This window comes from Carcharodon carcharias, chromosome 19 (assembly GCF_017639515.1).
Source record: "Carcharodon carcharias isolate sCarCar2 chromosome 19, sCarCar2.pri, whole genome shotgun sequence".
Lineage (NCBI taxonomy): Eukaryota > Metazoa > Chordata > Chondrichthyes > Lamniformes > Lamnidae > Carcharodon > Carcharodon carcharias.
In genome coordinates this window covers 66,727,116-66,750,348 of record NC_054485.1, presented here as the reverse complement: position 1 = coordinate 66,750,348, position 23,233 = coordinate 66,727,116, and the positions used below count along the sequence as shown (strand labels likewise).

Below are 23,233 nucleotides of genomic sequence, written 5' to 3'. Positions count from 1 at the left end.
TAAAATAACGTACAACCGAGAACAAGGAAGTGTTGGAAAGGCTATCTTTACTTAAAATAGATAAGATGCCAGGACCAGATGAGATGCATCCAAGGGTACTGAGCGAAGTGAGAATGAAAATTGCAGAGGCACTAGTGATAATCTTCCTTAACCACAGGGGAGGTGCCAGAGGACTGGAGAATTGAGAATGTTAATCCCTTGTTCAAAAAGGGATGCAAAGATAAATCTGGCAATCACAGTCCAGTCAGTTTGACGTCATTCGTAGGGAAACTTCTGGAAACTTTAGCACAGAATAAAATCAATAATTATTTAATCAAGTGCAGGACAATTAAGGAAAGCCAGCATTGATTAATTAAGGGAAAGTCGTGTTTGCTGGAGTTTTTTGAGGAGGTATCAGAGAAGGTTCATAACGGAAACGCTGTTGATGTTGTGTATATGGATTTTCAAAAGGCATTTGTGGGCAAAATTCTAGGTCATGGAATAAAAGGGAAAGTAGGCACTTGGAGAAGAAATTGGCTGAGCAATAGGAAAGAGCCATGATAAATTATTGTTTTTTTCAGATCGGAAGAAGGTCTGTAGTGGAGTACCCCAGGGTTTCATGTTGGGCTCCTTGCTCTTCATGATATATATTAATGACCTAGTAAATGGTGTGCAAGGCATGATTTCAAAATGTTCAGATATTATGAAGATTGAAAACGTTGTCACCTGTGATAGGGATAGTCTTGAACTGAAAAAAGGATGTAGATATTTGATGAACTGGGCAGACAGATGGCAGATGAAGTTCAATGCAGAGAAGTGTGAAGTACTGTGGCTACAAGAACAGGTCAGAGGCTAGGAATAGTGCGACAAATAACCCATCTCCTGATTCTCCAAAGCTCGTCCATCATCTACAAGGTACAAGTCAGGAGTGGGATGGAATACTCTCCACTTGCCTGGATGAGTGCAGCTCCAACAACACTCCAAAAGCTTGACACCATCCAGGACAAAGCAACCCACTCGACTGGGACCACATCCACAAATATTCACTCCCTCTACCATGAACACACAATAGCAGCATCTACAAGATGCACTGCAGGAATTCACCAAGGCCCCTTCGACAGCACCTTCCAAACTCATGACCACTACCATCTAGAAGGACAAGGGTAGCAGAAAGATAGGAAAACCACCACCTAGAAGTTCCCCTCCAAGCCGCTCACCATCCTGACTTGGAAATATTTCGCCGTTCCTTCACTGTCACTGGGTCAAAATCCTGGAAATCCCTCCCTAGCAGCACTGTGAGTGTATACACACCACATGGACTGCAGCGGTTCAAGAAGACAACTCACCACCACCTGCTCAAGGGCAACTAGGGATGGGCAACAAACGCTGGCCCAGCCAGCAAAGCCCACATCCCATGAAATGAATTTAAAAAAAGATTCATTTTGACAGGAAAAATATGGTGGAAGGGTTTAAAATAAAGGGACAGCCTCTAAAGGAGGTGCAGGAACAGAGCGACCTCTGTTTATACATACACAGGTCATTGAAGATGGCAGGGCATGTTGAGAGTGCAGTTAATAATGCAAATAGTATCTTAGGCTTTATTAATAGGGGCATTGAGTGCAAGAGTAAGGAGACCAAGCTGAACTTGTATAATACACTAGTTAGGCCTCATCTGGAGTACTGCATCTAGTTCTGGGCACCATTCTTGAGGAAGGATGTGAAGGCATTTGAGAGAGTATAGAGGATGGTTCACAAAAATGATTCCCGGGATGAAGAACTGTAGCTAAGAGGTTGGGACTGTTTTCCCTGGAGAAAAAAAGGCTGAGAGGACACTTGATGGAGGGGTTCAGGATCCTGAGGGGTATGGACAGCGTAAATAGTGAGGAACTGTTCCCACTCAAGATCATCAAGAACTAGAGGGCACAGATTCAAAATAATTGACAAAAGGAGTAAATGTGATGATTATCTTTCACCCAGAGGGTGGTTGGAGTCTAGAACAAACTTCCTGAGAGGGCGGTGGAGGCTGGTTCAGTCGAGGTAGTCAAAAGGGAATTGGATTGCTATCTGAAAAGAGAGAATGTGCAAGGTTACAGGGATAAGGCAAGGGGGTGGGACTAGTTGGAATATTCTTTCAGAGAGCCAGTGCAGACTTGATGGGTTGAATGTCCTACTTCTGCACTGTAATGATTCTATGATGCTGCGAAAATTAAAAACTCAACAATTCTGGCAGGATGTGCAGAGAGATGAAGAGAGGTGATGCTTCAAGCCTAATATTCCTCTTCATCAGAATCCACATGACTGCTGTGAAGAAGAGTCATATTCGATTTAAACGTCAAAACGTGGGTGCGACTTCGGAGTATAAAATAGCTCGAGAGGCGGTGAGAGTTGGAGAGCAGAGGTGACTGAGGGAGTTCGGTGATGAGGGAGGTGGAGCTACTTTCCATTTCTACCTTTCCTCAGAAAGAACAGCAGCAGCCTTAGTAAGTCGCACCTGGCAAGTAAATTAGAAAAGAGTAATATTTTTAAACAAATAGCTATACTTGGATTTAACTGAGAAGCTACAGGAATTAGGGAAATTTAGGACCAATATAAAAAAGTAATATAAATAATTCAAAGTAGAATGATGTTAACACAAAGGAAGTAGCATTAAGGCATGGCAGGATAGCTCAGGCAAGTGGAATGCGTGCTCTCTAGTATGTACAAGTTCATGGATGTCCTAGGCAATCACATATGCAGGAAGTGCTGTCAGCTGCAGAAACTTGAGCTCCGGGTTTCAGAGCTCGAGCAGCGGCTGGAGTCACTGTGACATATCCATGAAGCTGAGAGCCTTGTGCATAGCACGTTCAGAGAGGTGGTCACACCGCAGCTTCATGATCTGGAGACAGAGGGGGAATGGGTGAACACCAGGTAATCCAAGAGAAGTAGACAGGAAATGCAGGAGTCCCCTGGGGTCCTGCTCGCAAATCAGTTTTCTGTTTTGGAAGCTGGTTGCTCAGAGGAGTGTAGTCAGAGCCAGATTTGTGGCATCATGAGCGGCTCGAGTGTACAGGAGGGGAGGTAGAAGAAAGGAAGAGCAATAGTGACAAGGGATTCATTGGCTAGGGGAATAGACAGGCTGTAGTTGTGACTCCAGGATGATATGTTACCTCCCTGGTGCCTGGTTCAAGGATGTCACAGAGTGGCTGGAGGAGATTCTTCTGGGGGAGGGTGAACAGCCAGAGTTCATAGTCAAAACTGGTACCAATGACTTAGGTTGGAAGGGAGATGTGGTCCTGTGATCAGAATTTATGGAGCTAGGTAGAAAATTAGCATGCAGGACCTCAAATGTAGTAATCTCTGGATTACTCCCAGTGCCACGTGCCAGGAAGAAAAAACAGATGAATGCGAGGCTGGAGAGATGGTGCAGGAGGCAGGGCTTTAGATTCTTGGGTCACTAGGACTGGCACTCAGGGTGATAGCACCTGTACAAACCGCACGGACATCTGAACAGAGCTGGGGTTGAGTTTCTTGCGGGGCATTTTGCTAGTGCTCTTGGGAGGCTTTAAATTAACTTGGCAGGGGTGTGGGAACCAAGAGAAAGTATTAGAGAGGAATACCAGGGTGGACAAAATACTGGGAGGGAGAGATAGCACTGTTACAGAGAATAATAAGCTAATAGATGAAGCCGGGGTGAGGGAGAAAGTAAAAAAGTCTAAGTCAGGGCTACTATGCACGGAGTATAGTAAATAAGATTGGGGAGTTACAGGCACAGATTGCCATGTGGAAATATGATGTTGTAGTGATAACTGAGACCTGGCTCAAGGAAGGGCAGAATTGGGTGTTAAATATTCCCGGTTCAAAGGTGTTCAGAAGAGATAGGAAAGGAAGGAAAGGAGGAGGGGTGGCTGTATTGGTTAAGGAGAGCATTGTAGTGCTGGAGAAAGGGGATGTCCCAGAGGGTTGAAGGACGGAATCAATTTGCCTAGAGCTAAGGAACAAAAAGGGTACAGTTACTATGCTTGGTGTAGTCTATAGACCGCCAAATAGTGAGAAGGATGTAGAAGAACAAATCTACAGGAAAATTACAGAGAAATGCAAGCATTACAGTGCAGTTATATTGGGGAGCTGTAATTATGTGTAAAGGGCGAAGAGGGGCAAAAGTTCCTAGATTGTGTTCAGGAGAATTTTCTGGACACAGTAGTATGTGTCCAGGCAAACAAGAAAAGATGCATTTTTGGACCTGGTTCTTGAAAATGAGGTGGGCCAAGTAGGCTAATTATCAATGGGGGGACATTTAGGAGACAGTGATTGTTGTATTGTATGTTTTAGGATGATGATAGAAAAGGACGATAGGCAATACAGAGTAAGAATAATTAACTGGACAAGAGCCGACTTTGATTGGGTAAGAATGGGGCTGGGCCAGATAGACTGGAATGAAAGATTTGCGGGAAAATCTATAGCCGAACAATGGGCTATCTTCAAAAAAAGAATTGGTTTCGGCACAGTCAACGTATATGCCATCAAATGGGAAAGGTAGGGAAAACAAATCCAGTGTTCCCTGTATGAAAAAGGAGATAGAAATTAAGATAAAGAAGAAAAAGTGTGCTTATGCCAGGTGTCCAGTTGAAAATACAATTGAGAACCACGAGGAATACAGGAGGTTCAGAGGGGAGGTGAAAAATCACATTGGAGAAGTGAAGAGGGACTATGAGAAAAGCTAGCATAAAGGGGAATTGTAGTTTTCTATGGACATATAATTAGTAAAAAGGTGGTAAAAGGAGGAGTAGGGCCAATTAGGAACCTAAAGGGAATTTACAAATGGACAAAGGGGCCATGGCTGAGGTATTAAATGAAGACTTTGCATTCATCTTTACCAAGGAGGTAGATGCTACTCAGGCCATAGTGACAGATTAGGAAACTCTGTCACAAGAAGGGTTCAAAATTGATAAGGTGGAAGTGTTGAATAGACTGTTGGTACTTAAAGTTGACAAGGCACCAGGACTGGACGAGATGCATCCTAGGAGTAGCACCACTACTGACCGAGCTGGCCAAGTCTTAAATGGCATAGCTGCTAATCAGGGTCTGCAGCAGGTGGTGAGGGAAAAACATACTTGACCTCTTCCTCACCAACCTGCCTGTCGCAGATGCATCTGTCCATGACAGTATCGGTAGGGGTGACCACCGCACAGTCCTTGTGGAGACCAAGTCCCGCCTTCACATTGAGGATACCCTCCATCATGTTGTGTGGAACTACCACTATGCTAAATGGGATAGATTTCGAACAGATCTAGCAACTCAAGGCTGGGCATCTATGAGGCACTGTGGGCCATCAGCAGCAGCAGAATTGTACTCGAACAATCTGTAACCTCATGGCCCGGCATATCCCCCACTCTACCATTACACCAAGCCATGGAGTCAACCTTTGCTCAATGAAGAGTGCAGAAGGGCATGTCAGAAGCAGCACCAGGCATACCTAAAAATGAAGTGTCAACCTGGTGAAGCTATAACACAGGACTACTTGTGTGCTGAACAGCATAAACAGCAAGTGACAGACAGGGTAAAGCAATACCAAAACAAACGGATCAGATCTAAAACAAAAACAAAAATACCTGGAAAAACTCAGCAGGTCTGACAGCATCTGCGGAGAGGAACACAGTTAACATTTCGAGTCCATATGACCCTTCAACAGAACTAAGGAAAAATAGAAAAGAGGTGAAATATAAGCTGGTTTAAGAGGGGTTGGGACAAGTAGAGCTGGATAGAGGGCCAGTGATAGGTGGAGATAACCAAAAGATGTTATCGACAAAAGGACAAAGAGGTGTTGAAGCTGGTGATATTATCTAAGGAATGTGATAATAAAGGTACAGATAGCTCTAGTGGGGATGGGGTGGCTGGAAGGAATCGAAATAGGCTAAAAGGCAATACATTTAAAAATAATGAAAATAAGTGGGAAAAAAAATCTATATAAATTATTGAAAAAAAGGGGTTCGGAAAGGGGGTGGGGATGGAGGAGAGTTCATGATCTAAAATTGTTGAACAGATCTAAGGTCAGATCTAAGCTCTGCAGTCCTGCCACATCCAGTCATGAATGGTGGTGGATAATTAAACAACTCACCGGAGGAGGATTCTCCACAAATATTTCCATCCAAAATGATGAAGGAGCTCAGCACAGCAGTGCAAAAGATAAGACTGAAGCATTTGCAACAATCTTCAGCCAGTAGGTGCGGAGCGGATGATCGATGTTGGCCTCCTCAGGAGCTCTCCAGCATCAGAGATGCCAGTCTGCAGCCAATTCGATTCACTCCACCAGAAATCAAGAAACGGCTAAAGGCACTGGATACTGCAAAGGCTATGGGCCCTGACAACATTCTGGCAATAGTACTGAAGTTTTGTGCTCCAGAACTTGCTGCGGCCCTAGCCAAGCTGTTCCAGTACAGCTGCAACACTGGTATCTACCCGGTTAAGTGGAAAATTGCCCAGGTATGTCCTGTATACAAAAAGCAGGACAAATCCAACCTGGCCAGTTACCACCCCATCAGTTTACTCTCCATCATCAACAGTGCAATCAATCAGTACTTGCCTAGCAATAACCTGCTCACTGATGCCCTGTTTGTGTTCCGCCAGGACCATTCAGCTCTTGACCTCGCTACAGCCTTGGTTCAAACATGAACAAAAGAGCTGAACTCCTGAGGTGAGAGTGACTGCCTTTGACATCAAGGCAGCATTTGACTAAATGTGGCATCATGGAGCCCTAGCAAAACTGGAGTCAGGGGGAAAACTCTCCACTGCTTGGGGTCACCCCTAACACAAAGGGAGATGGTTGTGGTTGTTGGAGGTCAATCATCTCAGCTCCAGGACATCATTGCAGGAATTCCTCATGGTATTGTCCTTGGCCCAACCATCTTCAGCTGCTTCATCAATGACCTTCCTTCCATCATAAGGTCAGAAGTAGGGATGTTCGCTGATGATTGCACAATGTTCAGCACCATTTGCGGTTCCTCAGATACTAAAGCAGTCCATGCCCAAATGCAGCAAGACCTGGACAATATCCAGGCTTGGACTGACAAGTGGTAAATAACATTCGTGCCACACAAGTGTCAGGCAATGACCATCTCCAACAAGAGAGAATCTAAGCATTGCCCCTTAATGTTCAATGGCATTACCATCACTGAAGCAGCTTCCAAACCCACAACCACTACCATCTAGAAGGACAAGGGCAGCAGAGAGATGGGAACACCACCACCTGGAAGTTCCCCTCCAATCCAGTCACCACCCTGACTTGGAAACATATCGCTGTTCCTTCACTGTCGCTGGGTCAAAATCCTGGAACTCCCTTCCTTACAGCACTGTGGGTGTACTTACACCACATGGACTGCAGGGGTTCAAGAAGGCAGCTCACCACCACCTTCTCAAGGGCAACTAGGGATGGGAAATAAATGCTGACCCAGCCAGCGAAGCCCATATCCCATGAATGAGTAAAAAAAAAATTGATATGGTGCCACACAACAGACTTGTGAGAAATGTTATTGCTCATGGAATAAAAGGGACAGTGGTGGCATGAATACAAAATTAACTGAGTAATAGGAACAGGGTAACGGTCAATTAATATTTTTCAGGCTGGAGGAAGGCTTGTAGTGGAGTTCCCCAGGGGTTGGTATTGGGACCCTTGCTTTTCCTGATATATATTAATGATCTAGATTTTGGTGTGCAGGGGACAATTTCAACATTTGCAGATGATACAAAACTTGGTATTGTTGTAAACTGTGAGGAGGGAAGTGTAGAACTTCAAAAGGACATAGACAAGTTGGTGGAGTGGGCAGATAGTTGGCAGATGAAGTTCAAGCAGAGAAGTGTGATGTGATACATTTTGGTAGGAAGAACATGGACAGACAATATAAAATAAGGATTGAATTTTGAACGGGGTGCAGGAGCAGAAGGACCTGGGGTGTATTTGTGCATAGGTCATTGAAGGTGGCAGGACAGTGGAGAAAACAGTTAATAAAGCTTTTCCCAGGTTTTATTGATGGTTCCAGGGATGAGAAACCTTAGTTATGAGGATAGATTGGAGAGGTTGGGACTGCTCTCCTTGGAAAGAGGGTGGCTAAGAGGAGATTTGATAGAGATGTTCAAAATCACAAGGGGGCTGGACAGAGTAGATAGGGAGAAAATGTTCCCACTTGTAAAATGAACAAGAATGAGAGGGCACATATTTAAGGTGACTTGCAAAAGGAGCAAATGTGATGTGAGGAAAAACGTTTTCATACAGCGAGTGGATGGGTTTGGAATGCACTGCCTGGAAGTGTGGTGGGGGCAGGTTCAATCGAGGCATTCAAGAGGGCATTCGATGATTATTTGAATAGAAACATTTTGCAGAGGTATGGGGAAAAGGTAGAGCAATGGCACTAGATCATAATGCTCGTTTGAACAGCCGGTGCAGAAACGATGGGCCTAATGGCCTCCTTCCCTGCTGTTAAAGTTCTGTGGTTATGTGAAATCTCTTTCTCTCTCCACATATGCTACCAAAACTGTTGAGATTTTTCCTGGATTTTGTGTGTTTGTTTCTCATTCAACTCCACTCACTCCCTCCCAATGAACTGTTTTGTTATGCATATCCACATGTGTCCTAGGTATGCCTGTCAATTTTCTTCCAATATGTGGAACATTCATTATTCCAGTCGTACTCAGTCCTCCTCCCTCATCTCTTTTTTCCTGGTGCATTGATGACTGTATCGGTGCCACCTTGTGTTCTCACCTTGAATTGGATTATTTCATTGATCTTCTACTCCCACCTCATCCTCACCTATATCTGATCCATCTCTGACCCGTATCTTGCCTTCCTCGGCTTTTCTCTATCCATTTCCAGAATTTGGCTGTTAGCTAATTTCCAATCCAAACCCACGGACTCCCACAGATACAACGAATACACTTCATCACACCCTGCTTCCTTCAAGGAATCCATTCCAGTTTCCTACTTTCTCCATCACTATTGCACCTGTACTGCTGATGCAGCCTTCCACATCAGTTTCCAACCTGTCATCTTCTTTCCTCAGCCAGTATGTTTGATCCATTTCACACACTTCTGCTCTCACCCATTCACCCTCCCCCTACCTCCACCCACAGAACCTTGATAGGGTCTTCATTTTTCTCACATTCCACCCCAGCAACCTCCATATTCAACAGTGAATATTCCAGCATGATGCAACCACTGAGCCCATCTTCACCTGTCTTCCTTTCCAGCATTTCACAGGGACCGGAATGGTGCCACACCCTAGCCTTCTCGTCATTCATCACTAACATCTTCACTCTTCCCAAAAGAACCTTTCCTTGCAAGCAAAGGGGATGAAACACCTTATCCTTCATTCTTCTCATTGTCCAAGGCCTAAAAAACCCCACCCAAAGAAAACAGCAATTTACATCTACCTCTTCCAGTTATATTCTGTGTTTTGGCTGTGCCTAATGTGGTCTCTTCTACATTAGGATAGTCATACGAAACTGGTTGACTACTTTGCAAAATGTCCTTTGGGGAAGGAAATCTGCTGCCCTTACCTGGTCTGACCTGCATATGACTCCAGGCCCACAACAATGTGGTTGACTCTTAAATGCTCTCTGAACAAGGACAATTAGGGATGGGCAATAATTGCTGGCCTGGCCAGCACCGCCCACATCCCAAAAATGATTAAAATAAAAAAAAAACCTCTGTTCAGTCTGCAACATGATCCAAGCTTCTGGTTGCTTATCATTTTAATTCTCCACTTTGCTCCCACTCTGACCTCTCTGTCCTTGGCCTGCTACAGTATTCCAGTGAAGCTCAACAGAAGCTCGCGGAACAGCACTTTATCTTTCGACTCTACACTGCAAAGACTTCTAGACTCAACATTGACAGCAAACTCACAACCACTGCCATCTAGAAGGACAAGGCAGCAGACACATGGGAACACCACCATCTGGAAGTTCCCTTCTAAGCCACTCAGCATCCTAACTTGGATTTTTTAAAAATGCATTTATGGGATGTGGGCTTCGCTGGCCAGGGCAGCATTTATTGCCCATCCTTAATTGCCCCTGAGAAGGTGGTGGTGAGCTGCCTTCTTGAACCACTGCAGTCCATGTGATGTAGAGATATATTTCCAAGTCAGGATGCTGAGTGACTTGGAATGGAACTTCCAGATGGTGGTGTTCCCATTTATCTGCTGCCTTTGTCCTTCTAAATGGTAGTGGTTGTGGTTTTGGAAGGTGCTGTCAAAGGAGCCTTGGAGATATATTGCCGTTCCTTAACTGTCGATGGGTCAAAATCCTGAAGCTCCCTTCCTAACAGCACTGTGGGTGTACCTACAACACATGGACTGCAGCGGTTCAAGAAAGCAGCTCATCACCACATTCTCAAGGGCAATTAGGGATGGGCAATCAATGCTGGCCCAGCCAGTGAAGCACACATTCTGTGAATGAATTTAAATAAACAAGCAGCTCTCAGACAAGGACAGATAAAGGAGTCAGTGATATCTTCCATCCAGTCAAGATAAAAGGACAGGAGCAGAGAAGAAACAAAGCTCCAGGTTAAAAAAAAAGCTGGTGGTACGAGACTTGAAGAAAAGAGGGCTGGAGAGAAGCACAGAAGAATGGTGGGGAGACGGAGGGTGGGGGGGGGGGTGACTCCATGCTGGGGCCATGAGGGCGATGGTACAGTTTTGGAGCTGTGGTGTTCTGCATCACATGGCCGAAGATCTGGACGTGTGGCTGGAAGGTGAGTGAGTGTATGTGGAGATGCAGAGGAAAGGAATCTCAGCAGGTGAGATTGAGTCCCTGGAGAAGCTTTCCTTTTTCTTCCATTTTGAAGCTGTCCAAGTAGGAACAATGTTTGGAGAGAATTCCAAGGCGAGTTCTTCCAACGCAGAGATTGGACACCCTCATGAGAAAGACAGAGTTTCAGGGAGACATACCAGATTTGGTGCTCCACACGATCATCCTCCTACCCCTCTACATCTCTCTCTTTCTACCTACCATTCCTGTCATTAGTCGCTCATGTACATTTTTGATTTCCTCTTAAATGCAACTATGAAGTTTGTCTCAACCACTCCTTCTGATGGTGAATTCCATATTCTCAGCATACTCTAGAAAGAGACATCCTGCTGAATTCTCTGCTGGATTTCTCAGAGACTATCTTCTATTGATAACACCCCACAAATGGAACGAGCTTCCAGCATCTACCTTACTAAACTCTTTTACAATTTCAAAGATACCTATCAGGTGGCCCTTCAGCCTTTTGTTTGCTATGGAAGTATTTCAGCCTTCTGAAACTATCCTGACTGATCCATAATCAGTTCAGGAAGCCCCCTAATTAATATTTTTGCGACACATACATGTATCAGATTGGCAGGATCTGCTGAATGGAATCAGGAAGATACACATACAATTCAGTTTCACATGGAGAAGTTGTGCAGGTTGGAATTCCAAGGGAAATTGAGTTGGAGAGTTTATAGCACTTTGAAATAGAAGTCAATTATTGCAGCAACAGAAGGTGGACAGGTTTAAAACTTTGGGATGCATCAGCCAGGCAGTTCTCTCTCCCTGTCCTCTGTTTACCTACTTTCCTAATTCATGTTTATTGCCACCCAGGTAAATAAAGTCAGTTAAATGTAAACAATGAAGGAGTGTATTTTGGATCATGTTGAGGAATAGTCATCAAAGAGACTTTCCAGAATAAATGTTTTGAGTATCAAAGTCTGCTTCATTGTTCTTCAACTCCAGAAAGATATTCAATGTGCCCAGTGCGATATGTGGTAACAGGGAAGATATTAGCCATATCATCAAGTTTTGTGAGAGGAGTCGAGCGAGAAGACATTTGGAGCTACCAAGAGGGCTTGAAAAGAGATTTGAAGGGCGTGATGTATAATGGCTGTAAACAGCCATGTGGGACTAATGACAGGAAGTGTAAACAGATAGAATGAGATGTGAAGTGTAAACAGATAGAATGAAATGTAAAGGAACGGGAGGGTGATTGTGCGGAACATAAAATCCGGCATGTCTCAATAACATTCTGTCTTTCTCACGAGGGTGTCCAATCACCATATTTGAAGAACACGCCTTGAGATTCTCTCCAAACGTTGTTGAGTATCCAAAACATAAGATGCCTTTGGAGGGCCTGGAATCCAAAGGTACCAAGAGGAATTGGAAATGAATTTGAAGGGCATGGTGTACAATGGCTGTGAGAGCAACCTCAGCTGGCAGGACTAGAGACAATTTGGAATAGTATGATGTTGGAGGATTGCGGGCTGGCGTAGAATAAGCTATAAGCATCGAGATTTAGTAGATCAAGGCCATGGTAGAGATTCTATAAGGAACAATACTGAGTTAATTGTCTGTGGCATGTCCGTCTGATTTTTCCTTGTGTTGACTTGAATGTGCAGGGCCCTCAGGCACATATGCTGGGTGAGTAATTCAATATTGTAAATTCCAACACATTGTCCCTAAAGTTATATTAAAGATGGACAAAGCAACAACAAGGATAATATGAACAAAACAAATCTCATTGGCTGTGGTAATCTATTAGTCTTCGGTGATTCAGTATCTCTTCATTATAATATAGTTCTTTCAATTTAAATTGTTGATTTCAAAATTCTCATTCTTGCTTTCAAATCCCTTCATCACCTGACCACCCCCCCGCACCCCCACCACCACCACCCCGCACCGCCCCCCCACCCACTTTGCTAATTTTCCAGCTCCACAATCCTCGGAGACCTCTGCTGCACTGCTCAAATTCTGGCCTTGTGTGCGTTGGCATTTGATTTTTCAGCATTGATGCCCATGCCTTCGGTTGACCAGGCCCCACACTCTGGCATATCCTCCTGACGCCTCTCAGCCTGGATTTCCGCCTTGACACCCTCTTTAAAACCTACCTCTTTGACCAGACATGTGGTCATCTGTGTTGTTGCCCATTATGTTTTCTTTCAGGGAAAACGTGAACATGGGGTCAACGGAATATAAGTATTGCAGGTATATTTTGGGATACACTTTGAAAAATCAAAACGTTCAATTAGAATTCTACCCTAAATATATTTTACATCAGGCACTCACTGTGATGGTTTTACTCTGTTGGTGATTGTTTCCAGGGTTCAGTGTGAATAAAGCAATCTCTGAACATTTCTTCCTTCTGATGACATCCCAGCAATAAACTTGAAAGTTGACTGTGCCTTCTGCAGCATGCAATTGAATACTGACGCTTTCCTTCACCCCAATGTGAATGATGTTTGGTGCAGTAATCAGATAGCTAAAGAAAATATGAAAGAGCTTTATTGCATTCTTTCCAGCGAGCTTTAGCTTATTACTTAATTGAAGCAACCAGACATTAGGTGAAAATTAATCTCAAGAGGAATCACATAGGCAGTCTCATATACCACCAATAATCCAGCACCCCTTTGTTCCCTGATATACATTGGCTCACTGTTAAGCAGCGCATCTAATTAAAAATCCTAATACTTGCTTCCAAATCCGGCTAGAGTCACACCTCGCCCTATCACCATAATTTCCTCCAGCCCATCACCATCTCTTTCCTCCTCCAATTCTAACCTCTTGCACGTCCTCGATTTCAATCACTCCATTACTGGGGGCAGTGAGCTTGGATATTGCCTCCCTAAGCCTCACAGCCTCTCGATCTTCATTTAAGTTGCTTCATAAAAGGGACATCTTTGACCAAGCTTTTGATCACATGCCTTAATGCCACTTAGTGCAAAATGTATCTGATTACTATTCCTGCAAAAAGACTTGGGTTTTTACACTGCATTACAGTTAGCACATAAATGTCTGTCATTGAACTCCCTGATTCTGGTTTTGAACTGCTGCCTGAGGTGGATTTTTTTTACCACAAAATATTTTTATTGAGAAGCCGAAAGCCAGATAGTTGGCTGAGGTGGTGGTGGGGGAGCATTTTAGTGATAGTGACCACAACATGGTACAGGTTTGATATGGACAAAGAAATAGACAAGTTGCAAAAAAATGTTTTGGATTGGGGGAGTGACTGTATTTTAGTAAAATAAAGCAGGATCTGGCCAAGGTAGTCTGGAAACAGCTACTTGTGGGGAAATCTACAGAGGGGGTAAAAAGGAAATGGGGAGGGTACAGGCTCAATATGTTCCCTCCAGTGTGATAGGAAGGAATAACAAGCCCAGAGAACCATGGATGACCAGAGATATTCAGGATATGAAGGAAAAGAGAGGCTTTTAGCAGGTAGAAGGGAAGCAAATCAGCAGAGGCTTTAGTGAAGCACAGAAAGTGCAGGGTGGAGCTTAAGAAAGCAATTCAGAGAGCAAAGAGGGGATATGAGAAAGCTCTGGCTGGTAAAAGTAGGGAAAATCCCAATATATTCTATAAGTATATCATTGGGAAGAGGATAACCAGGGAAAAGTAGGGCCCATAAGGGACCAAGGGGGCAATCTATGGGTGGAGCCAGAAGACATTGCTCAAGTGTTGAATGAATACTTCGCATCTGTCTTCACCCAAGAGAATGAGGCTGAAGGTATGGAACTTGGGGAGAGAGACTGTAGAGGTTCTTGAACAAATTACTATAGGAAGTGACAAGGTATTGGAGATGTTGGCAGGCTTAAAAGTGGACAGATCTCCAGGTCCGGATGATTTGTTCCCACACTGCGGAGAGAGGCAAGGGAGGAGATCACAGGGGCTCTGACCTAAAGTTTTAATTCCTCTCTATCCAGAGGACTGGAAAACAGCCAGTGTGGTTCCGCTATTTAAGAAGGGTTGTATAGAAAAGCCAGGGAACTACAGGCCAGTGAGTCTCACATCAGTGGTAGGGAAACTATTGGAGAAAATTTTGAAGGAGAGAATCTATCTGCACTTGGAGAGACAAGGTTAGATCAGGGATAGTCAGCATGGCTTTGTCGGAGGGATGTCACACCTAACAAATTTGACTGAATTTTTTGATGAGGTGACAAAGTGTGTAGATGAGGATAGTGCAGTTGATATAGTTTATATAGATTTTAGCAAAGCCTTTGACAAGGTCCCATATTCTTATAAAGAAGTCAAATGCACATGGGATGCAGGATAATTTGATAAGTTGGATTCAAAATTAGCTTAGTTGTAGGAGACAGAGGGTGATGACAGAATGATACTTTAGTGACTGGAAGCCAGTGTCCAATGGCGGACCACAGGGATCTGTGCTGGGTCCCCTGTTACTTGTCATTTATATTTATGTGTGGGGGATAGAATTAGTAAGTTTGCAGATGACACAAAGATTTGCCGGGTGATTAACAGTGAGGTTGAGTGTCTTGGGCTACAGGAAGGTATAGATGGGATGGTCAAATTTGCAGTTAAGTGGCAGATAGATTTTAATCCTGCAAAGTGTGAGGTGACACACTTTGGAAGGAGTAGTTTGATAAGGAAGTATTCAATAAACAGCACAACACTGGGAAGTTCTGAGGAACAAAGGGACCTTGGCGTGTTTGTCCATAGATCTCTGAAGGTGGAGGGGCATGTTAGTGGGGTGGTGAAAAAGGCATATGGGACACTTGCCTTTATCAATCAAGGCATAGATTACAAAATTAGGGAGGTCATGTTGGAGTTGTATAGAACCTTGGTGAGGCCACAGCTGGAGTACTGTGTGCAGTTCTGGTCACCACATTATAGGAAGGATGTGATTGCACTGGAGGGGGTGCAGAGGAAATTCACCAGGATGTTGCCTGGGATGAAACATTTAAGTTATGAAGAGAGGTTGGATAGACTTGGGTTGTTTTCGTTGGAGCAAAGCAGATTTAGGATTGACCTGATCGAGGAGTACAAAATTATGAGGGGCATGGACAGGGTGGACAGCTGTTTCCCTTAGTTGAAGGGTCAGTCACAAGGGGACATAAGTTCAAGGTGAGGGGCAGGAGGTTTAGGGGGGATGTGAGGAAAAATGTTTTTACCCAGAGGTTGGTGACAGTCTGGAATGTGCTGCCTGGGAGGATGGTAGAGGCGGGTTGCCTCACATCCTTTAAAAAGTACCTGGATGAGCACTTGGCATGTCATAACATTCAAGGTTATGGGCCAAGTGCTGTTAAATGTGATTAGGTTGGTAGGTCAGGTATTTCTCACATGTCGGTGCAGACTCAATGGGCTGAAGGGCCTCTTCTGCACTGTGTGATTCTGTGATTCTGTTGTTAGTGAATAATTTACGTGATATTTATGGATGTGATCTTCTCTACATTGAATAGGATGTCGAGTATCTGTAACAGGGAAGGAATTGCCATTTAGTGGTAAGCAACTCTATGTGGGAAGGATCATATGATGCCATCCATATGTCATGTCAGAAAAAGTGTTGACCCTGGTTCTTGAACAAGCAGGTGAAGTTGGTCTTAAAGACGTGGTGATAAACCACATGTTTTGTTGGAGCCAAGTGTCTGTCTGGGCCTTTACATGAATTAACTACAATTGTGAGGGCCAGAAAGAGTGAGGACATCAGTGAACACTTCCTAATATTCGTTCATGGGATATGGGTGTTGCTGGCTAGGCCAACATTTATTGCCCATTACAATTTGCCCTTGAACTGAGTGGCTTGCAAGACCATTTCAGAGGGCGTTTAAGGATAAATCACATTGCTGTGGGTCTGGAGTCACGTGTAGGCCAGACCAGGTAAGGACGGCAGATTTCCTCCCCTAAAGAACATTAGTGAACCAGATGGGTTTTTACAACAATCGACAGTGATTTCATGGCCATCATCAGACATTTAATTCCAGATTCTTTTTATGTGTGGAATTCAATTTTCGCCATCTGCATGGTGGGTTTTGAACCCGAGTCCCCAGAGCGTTCCCTTGGTTTTCGGGATTACTTGCCCAGTTTTTCAGACAATTGACATTTTATTTTTTTGGCACGATCACTATTAGACTTCTAAGTTCATATTCTAATTGATTTCAAATTCTATCATCTGTCCTGAAAGTATTCAAACCCAGTTCCCCACAGCACTATTCAGTCTCTCGTTGAATACAGCTCCTGCTGGGCTTCTTTCAAACCAAAACTTTGCAGAATTATTTGCGTTGATCCCAAAAGGTCTGAATCTTCATTTATACTGCTTCTCTGGGTCTAGGGCAGGTCATTTGGAGAAGTCGGAAGGAAATTGGGAGCAGGCAGTGGAAAGGTCAGCCTGAAGACACTGCCCACTTGCCTGGATGAGTGCAGCTCCCACAACACTGTAGAAGCTTGGCACGATCGAGGACAAAGCAGCTCCGCTTGATTGGCACCACATCCACAAACATTCACTCCCTCCACCACCAACGCACAGTAGCAGCAGTGTGTACCATCTACAAGATGCATTGCAGGAATTCACCAAGGCTCCTTCAACAACACCTTCCAAACCCACAATCACTACTGCCTGGAAGGACAAGAGCAGCAGACACATGGGAACACCACAACCTGGAAGTTCCCCTCCAAGTCACTTACCATCCTGACTTGGAAATATATCGCCGTTCCTTCACTGGGTCACAATCCGAGAACTTCCTTCCTAACAGCACTGTGGATGTACCTACACTGCAGGGACTGCAGTGGCTCAAGAAGGCAGCTCACCACCACCTTCTCAAGGGCACCTAGGGATGGGTAATAAATGCTGCGCAGCCAGCGAAGCCCACATCCTGTGGGTGAATAAAATATATAATTTCTAAAAGTTGGCCCTTGATTTGTTTTTGTATCTTAGTTAATGAATACTCTTCAATGCAGACATGGAATTAAAATAAATGCTAACATTCTATTACCCTTCCTGCTTGCTTTTGGTCATGGAAGATTTTATATTTGCATGTATGCGAATAAATGTTCGTGGCAATGTGAAGCCTAATCACTTCAATGTGATCAAGTGTGTACTGGGTACACTTTCTCAAGCAAGGACTGTAACCCAAAGACTGCAGGTGCATGTATCCATGGATTAGAAACAAATTTTTGTACTTACGAAGGCGCTTGCTCAGTTATTGATGCGACTGTGTAAAGGCACAGTAGAAGCAGAAACATTCTCACCAATTCAATGAGAGAAGAGAGACTGATTAAAGAACCCTGGGTCTATCTGCACAAATATTAGTCACTCCTCCATGTAAATAGAGACAGTCAGTAATATTGATTGAAAATTACTTATTTACTGTCTGTAATTGTGTTGTCTACTGAATGACTTTGCCTGCTAACACTTTCTGACAATTATAGGGCAAAGCTAAAGGGATGCACAAGGCACAAAAGAATAGAATAATAGGTTGATTAGGTCATATGAAGAAGGATGGTAGGATCGTATGGGACACAAACAGCAACAGCGATGGATGGGGTTGAATTGCCTGTTTCTGTGCTGCTCTTTGCATGCAATTCAAGATCATGTGTTTTGTCCTCTAAGTACTCAATGTTTCATGCCCAATGTGAAGAGATTAAAGGAAGTTGGAAGGAGACAACATAAGAGGAATGAGAAAGCAAAATGGCTGATAGAAGAGACAGCTCTCCTGAGGCGGGGGGGGGGGGGGGGGGGGGGGGTGGGGGGGGGGTGGTGGGAATAAAGTAAAATTGCTCTATAATTAAAATAGGGAACAGGTGATCTCATTGAAAAAGTCTTACAAGATTCGATGCTGAGGTAATGTTCCTTCAAATTGAGTGTCTAAAATGACTGGGAATTGTCTCAGGTTAAGGAGTTGGCCATTTATGACTTCACTTGGAGGGTTGTGATCCTTTGAAATTCTCAACCAAGAGAGCTGTGTGGGCTCAATGGTAGATTATCTCCAAGCGTGAGCTTTTCAAACTCTCAGTGATTTAAGGAATAAGAGGACCTAGCGGCAAAGTGGAGCGGGTGTAAAAGGTAACCATGATCGTGTTGAATGACAGAAAAAGCTCAAGGAGCTCGTCGGGATATTATTGTTTCTGATGGCTTAACTTCCATGACTTCTGGGTGTCACAAAGCACTTTACAAACAATTATGTTTTATTATTTGAAGTATTGTCACTATTGTAAAGTAGACAAGTGTTTTATCTCTGATTCCACAAAGATCCAAGTGAACTAATAACTTCTTTGGTGATGGCTGAATTCAAAATTAACTGTGATTTAAAACATATATATATTGAAAAAAACTGAATGCGCTCAGAAAACTGCAATCCCAATGTCCATAGCCAGAGTTTAATGGTTGTAATTTAAAATAAAATATAATCCCTGTTTAATGTACTGAATGATCCTGCATGTGTCAACCAACAGGAGTTGTTCCCAAGTCCAAGGTAGATGGTATTAATAATTAGCCAGCTCTGTGCAGGAATATGCATAAACAGTGTGATTGACCATAAGTACAATGCCCATAAAGTAATACAGATTTATGTTGCCATTTGACTGTAAGATGAACTCTATTTTACAAGAAACCATCAGGTTGTTTCTTTAAAACTGTCATGAAAGTATAATAATTCTCAGAATATTACTGTGAGTTATTGTAAAAGTAGGTTAAGAGTGGGATTTGGATAGTTTCTATTTGTGCATGTGGGATTTAATTGAATTGGAGACAGCTGGTCTGGAGGCTTTGACTCATCAAAGGAAGCCAGGTTTGAAATGCTAAGTATGCAAACATGGCAGAAGTTTTAGAATGTGAGGCGAGGAGAATTTGCATTTTTAGATAAATCAGGGTAGTTTGAATTTCAAAGAGACGGTAGGATGTTTACACCTAGCCAGGGAAGCTAGGCCAAGCGGTGCATTTATTTTTCCAATATTTGTGCATCACCCTGCTGTCACAGGAATTGAAGCTTGGAAAATCCATCTTGAATTCTGCTGTCCAGGGTATTGTGGATCTTGCCTGGATATGTTTAAAATTATTTTTTTTTTTACTGTTGCCTTAACAGGGGTGTAATTGGAAGCCAGATTAATTAGGGGTTTTAGGAGTTATTATAGTAGTAATTTGTAGACATAGGTATGTGCTTGAAATCTCTTCCTTTGTTAATAAATGTTTAGTTTCGTAAAAAATCTCTAGTGTGTAGGTGGACTTATTACTACTGAATTCAGAGCACATCTCAAAATAAAATACAAATTGCAAGATCGCTGTGACTGCGTGATCAAGCTTCCCTCATGGATTTGATCTGCCTGGCACATATCATCTGCCAACAGAAACCTTCATCAATATTTTTAAACATCAGTGGTTTAACAATCAAGAATTATTAGACAAACATTTCTCTTCATTTTTTTATCCAGAGAGTCCCATGTTGGTGAGGGTTATTTATTATAATTATAACGATGAACTTGTATAGAATTGTACAGCAGGAGATCATTCGACCAATCCTTCATCTGCTGGACTTTGAAAGTCCTGTCCATTTTGTTTGGTTTCTCTGCCCTTTTACCATGAAATCCTGTAAAAGTTTTCTTTATTTATTATTTCAATGGCTTCACTGGCAAAGCCAGCATTTGCTGCCCATCCCTGCTTGCCTTGAATTGAATGGTTTGTTCAGCCATTTCATAGGATGGTTTAGTCAGCCACATCACTGTGGGTCTGGAATCAGTTGTACACAAGACCAGGTACGAATAGCACATTTATTTCACTAATGTCCTTTAGAAAGTAAACAGATGGGATTTTACAACAACAGTGATGGTTGTCATGGTAACCATTACTCTGACTTGTTTTAAATTTCAGATGTTTTATTTTGTCTCTGTGCTATTAGCCTGGTCCTTTCGATTACTAGTCCACTGACATTACAGATATTACTGCCTCCTCCCAAACCCCAACAGGGCTCCTTTTCAAGTAAATTCCCAGATCCCTTTTCAAAGTGCCTACTCAGTTTCATATCATCACCATTCTAAGCAGTGCTCTCCAGATCATCGCAACATGTGTGTATGTGCATGTGTGTGTGAGAGCGAGAGAGAGAGAGAGAAAGAGAGAAAGGGAGCGTGTGCATTTGTTCTTTTGTTTGTGTATCTGTTTATGTGTGTCTACATATGTGTGTGTACGTGTGTGCATTTATTTGTATGTTGTTAAGAAATAGGGATAGCCTAAGTAAGTTATATTTGGATTGTTGGGTGTTAGGGATGAGTTTTAGCTTTAAAGTTTAAGCCTAATTTCTATTTCTGTATTTGTGTGTTAAGAAAAGGTCAAATTGAGTTTTAGTTTAATTTTAAAAGGTGCCCACATTTCTAATGAAAGTTTTATGACTGTGGCAGCTAAGTTAAACAAACAAAGGTAGAGGAACTGGGCTGTTGCCTAACAATGAGAGGCAGGTCCCTCACACAGTAAAACTAAAGAAACAACAGTTTTGAGTTCAGTTTGAAGACAGCTGCCAACCAGAAGCCACCTAGAAGGGACAGATAGCCAGTACCAAACTAAAATTGGTTGAAAGTAGCTGCCAGGGAGAAAATGGAGCAAATAGGACTGATAGCAAATCCCAAGCTAAAGAAATGGCCCCAAAATCCAAGGAGAAAGTCTCAAGCAGACCCTCTAGTCAAAGAAAGGACAGAAACCTGGAAAAAGGTCCCATTACATGACATTAAGAGTGAGGGCAAAAAGATTCCATGCTTCAAATTTAAAAAGACAAAAGCTGCAGAAATCAGATTTAAAGAGAGAAATGTTTGCAACAGGCCAGAAGGTCCAAAGAGTCTGTAACCCTTTGCTATGGGCACGTGAAGCATTGGTATACTGTTCACAGTTGAGTCGGTGAAGCAGAGTGTGTAGAAGAAAGCTTGAGTGCAAGTGATGGCCCAGGGAAGAGGAACATTGGAAGGAGAGTTCAAAACTCTGGAGGTGAACCTTTGTGGCAGGCATTGGAGAGGAAGAGTTGGTTTAAGAGAAGATTTGAAAGTGAGTCGCTAGAGAGTGGAGATTGGAAACCCTCGTGTGAAAGACAAAGTTCAATGAGACTGGTTGGCTCACGGTGTAAAAAGGATCCGGGCAGGAGTTCAGGAGAGATGCATAGCACCTGCTAGGGTGGCATCTGTCACTTGGTTTAAGACTGTGGTGTGTCTGACCATGGTTTGCCAATTGGTTTACATGGACTGTGTACTCACAGTGAACATTAGAGTATAAGATAGCTTTTGTAAATTACATTATCCTTCCAAATTAGTACATATCTGTAAAGATATTGTTGTGGGTGAAGGAGTATTGTAATATAATTCATCTTTTCTTGTTTAATAAATGTTTTATTCTTTTGCTAAAAGTTAATTAGCTGACTCCAGTGAGTCTGTTCAGTAACCATTTGCCACGTATCTAAACAAAGATATTAAAAGTTAGGATCTATAAAACTAGGTTCCCCTCTGCAATCAGGCTGGTCCAGGGGTATCCTCAGCTGGGGATCATAACAAAGTGGGGGCTGATCCAAGATTTGAGACGTGGACTGTGGGTGATTGGACTTGGAATAATGATTGGTTCAGGATTATCATTATAAGGTGGGATTGTAAATCCGTGAACGTTAGTGGAATCTGTGAATCCTTTAAAAACAAATATGTGGAGGTAGAGGTACTGGACATAGGAACTGGAGTTGCTGTGAGGCATTATATTCGAAATGGCTTTGGACGTTGCTAAGACATTTTTTGTAGATGAAAAATGTAACCCTGACTGGTTCACAGAAATTAACCAGGAATAAGCTAATGGAATTGGTGGATTGGTTGGATTATCTGAAGCGGACGAGGAAAGCAGACACAGTTGGGATAATAGCAAAACATTTAAAACTGGAAACGATAACAGAAAGACCAGGTTCTCTATGGGGTGAGTCCATTAAGTTAGCTAAGATCCAGTTGCGAATGAAGCAACTTGAACATGAAAAGAAACTGAAAAAACTTGAATTAGAGGCAAAAGCAAAAAAGAAAAGGTATTTAAAAGGAAGCAAGCGGGAAGGCAGGAGAAAGGAAGGAAGCTGGAACTGGAATTTCGGGCAAGGGAGAAGAATAAAGAAAGAGCGGCAAGGGAAAAAGAAGAGTGAGAAATGGAATACCAGCTTAAAAAGCTGGACCTTAAGAGTTCTCAGGTGCTGAGGAAAGTTCAAATGAAAAAAAACATTTAACATAAAATGAAGAGGCCAAAAGAAATCTGGACATTGCTTTTACAGTCTAGGTTGGTAGATACAGCTCATGAGGTTATGCTTCATTTTCAGAAGAGGTATCAATAGATTATGACACAGTAAAAACAACTATTCTATGTGCAGATGAGTTGGTCTCTGAGGCATACAGGCAGGGATTTCAGAATATAATGAAACAGCCTGAGCAGACCTATATTGAGTTTGAGAGGGTAAGGCAAAGTAATTATGACTGTTGGATATTGGAATTAAATGTTAAGACAACATATGAAATTATCCTTTTGGGAGAATCTAAAGATTCCAACTCCTCC

At 42.9% G+C, this 23,233-nt stretch overlaps 1 protein-coding gene across 1 annotated transcript in view; it reads right to left on the bottom strand.

Annotated features, from left to right (window-relative positions):
* The window catches only part of LOC121291210 (complement C4-like), a 209,586-nt gene extending 191,652 nt beyond the window's left edge, over nucleotides 1-17,934 (bottom strand). Inside the window, exons 1-2 of the mRNA XM_041212296.1 lie at nucleotides 17,876-17,934; nucleotides 13,027-13,219 (exon numbers count right to left, since the gene is read on the bottom strand). Coding sequence (XP_041068230.1) covers nucleotides 13,027-13,219; nucleotides 17,876-17,934 — 252 coding nt within the window. The remainder of the gene's footprint in view (nucleotides 1-13,026; nucleotides 13,220-17,875) is intronic.
* Nucleotides 17,935-23,233: the final 5,299 nt, after the last annotated feature.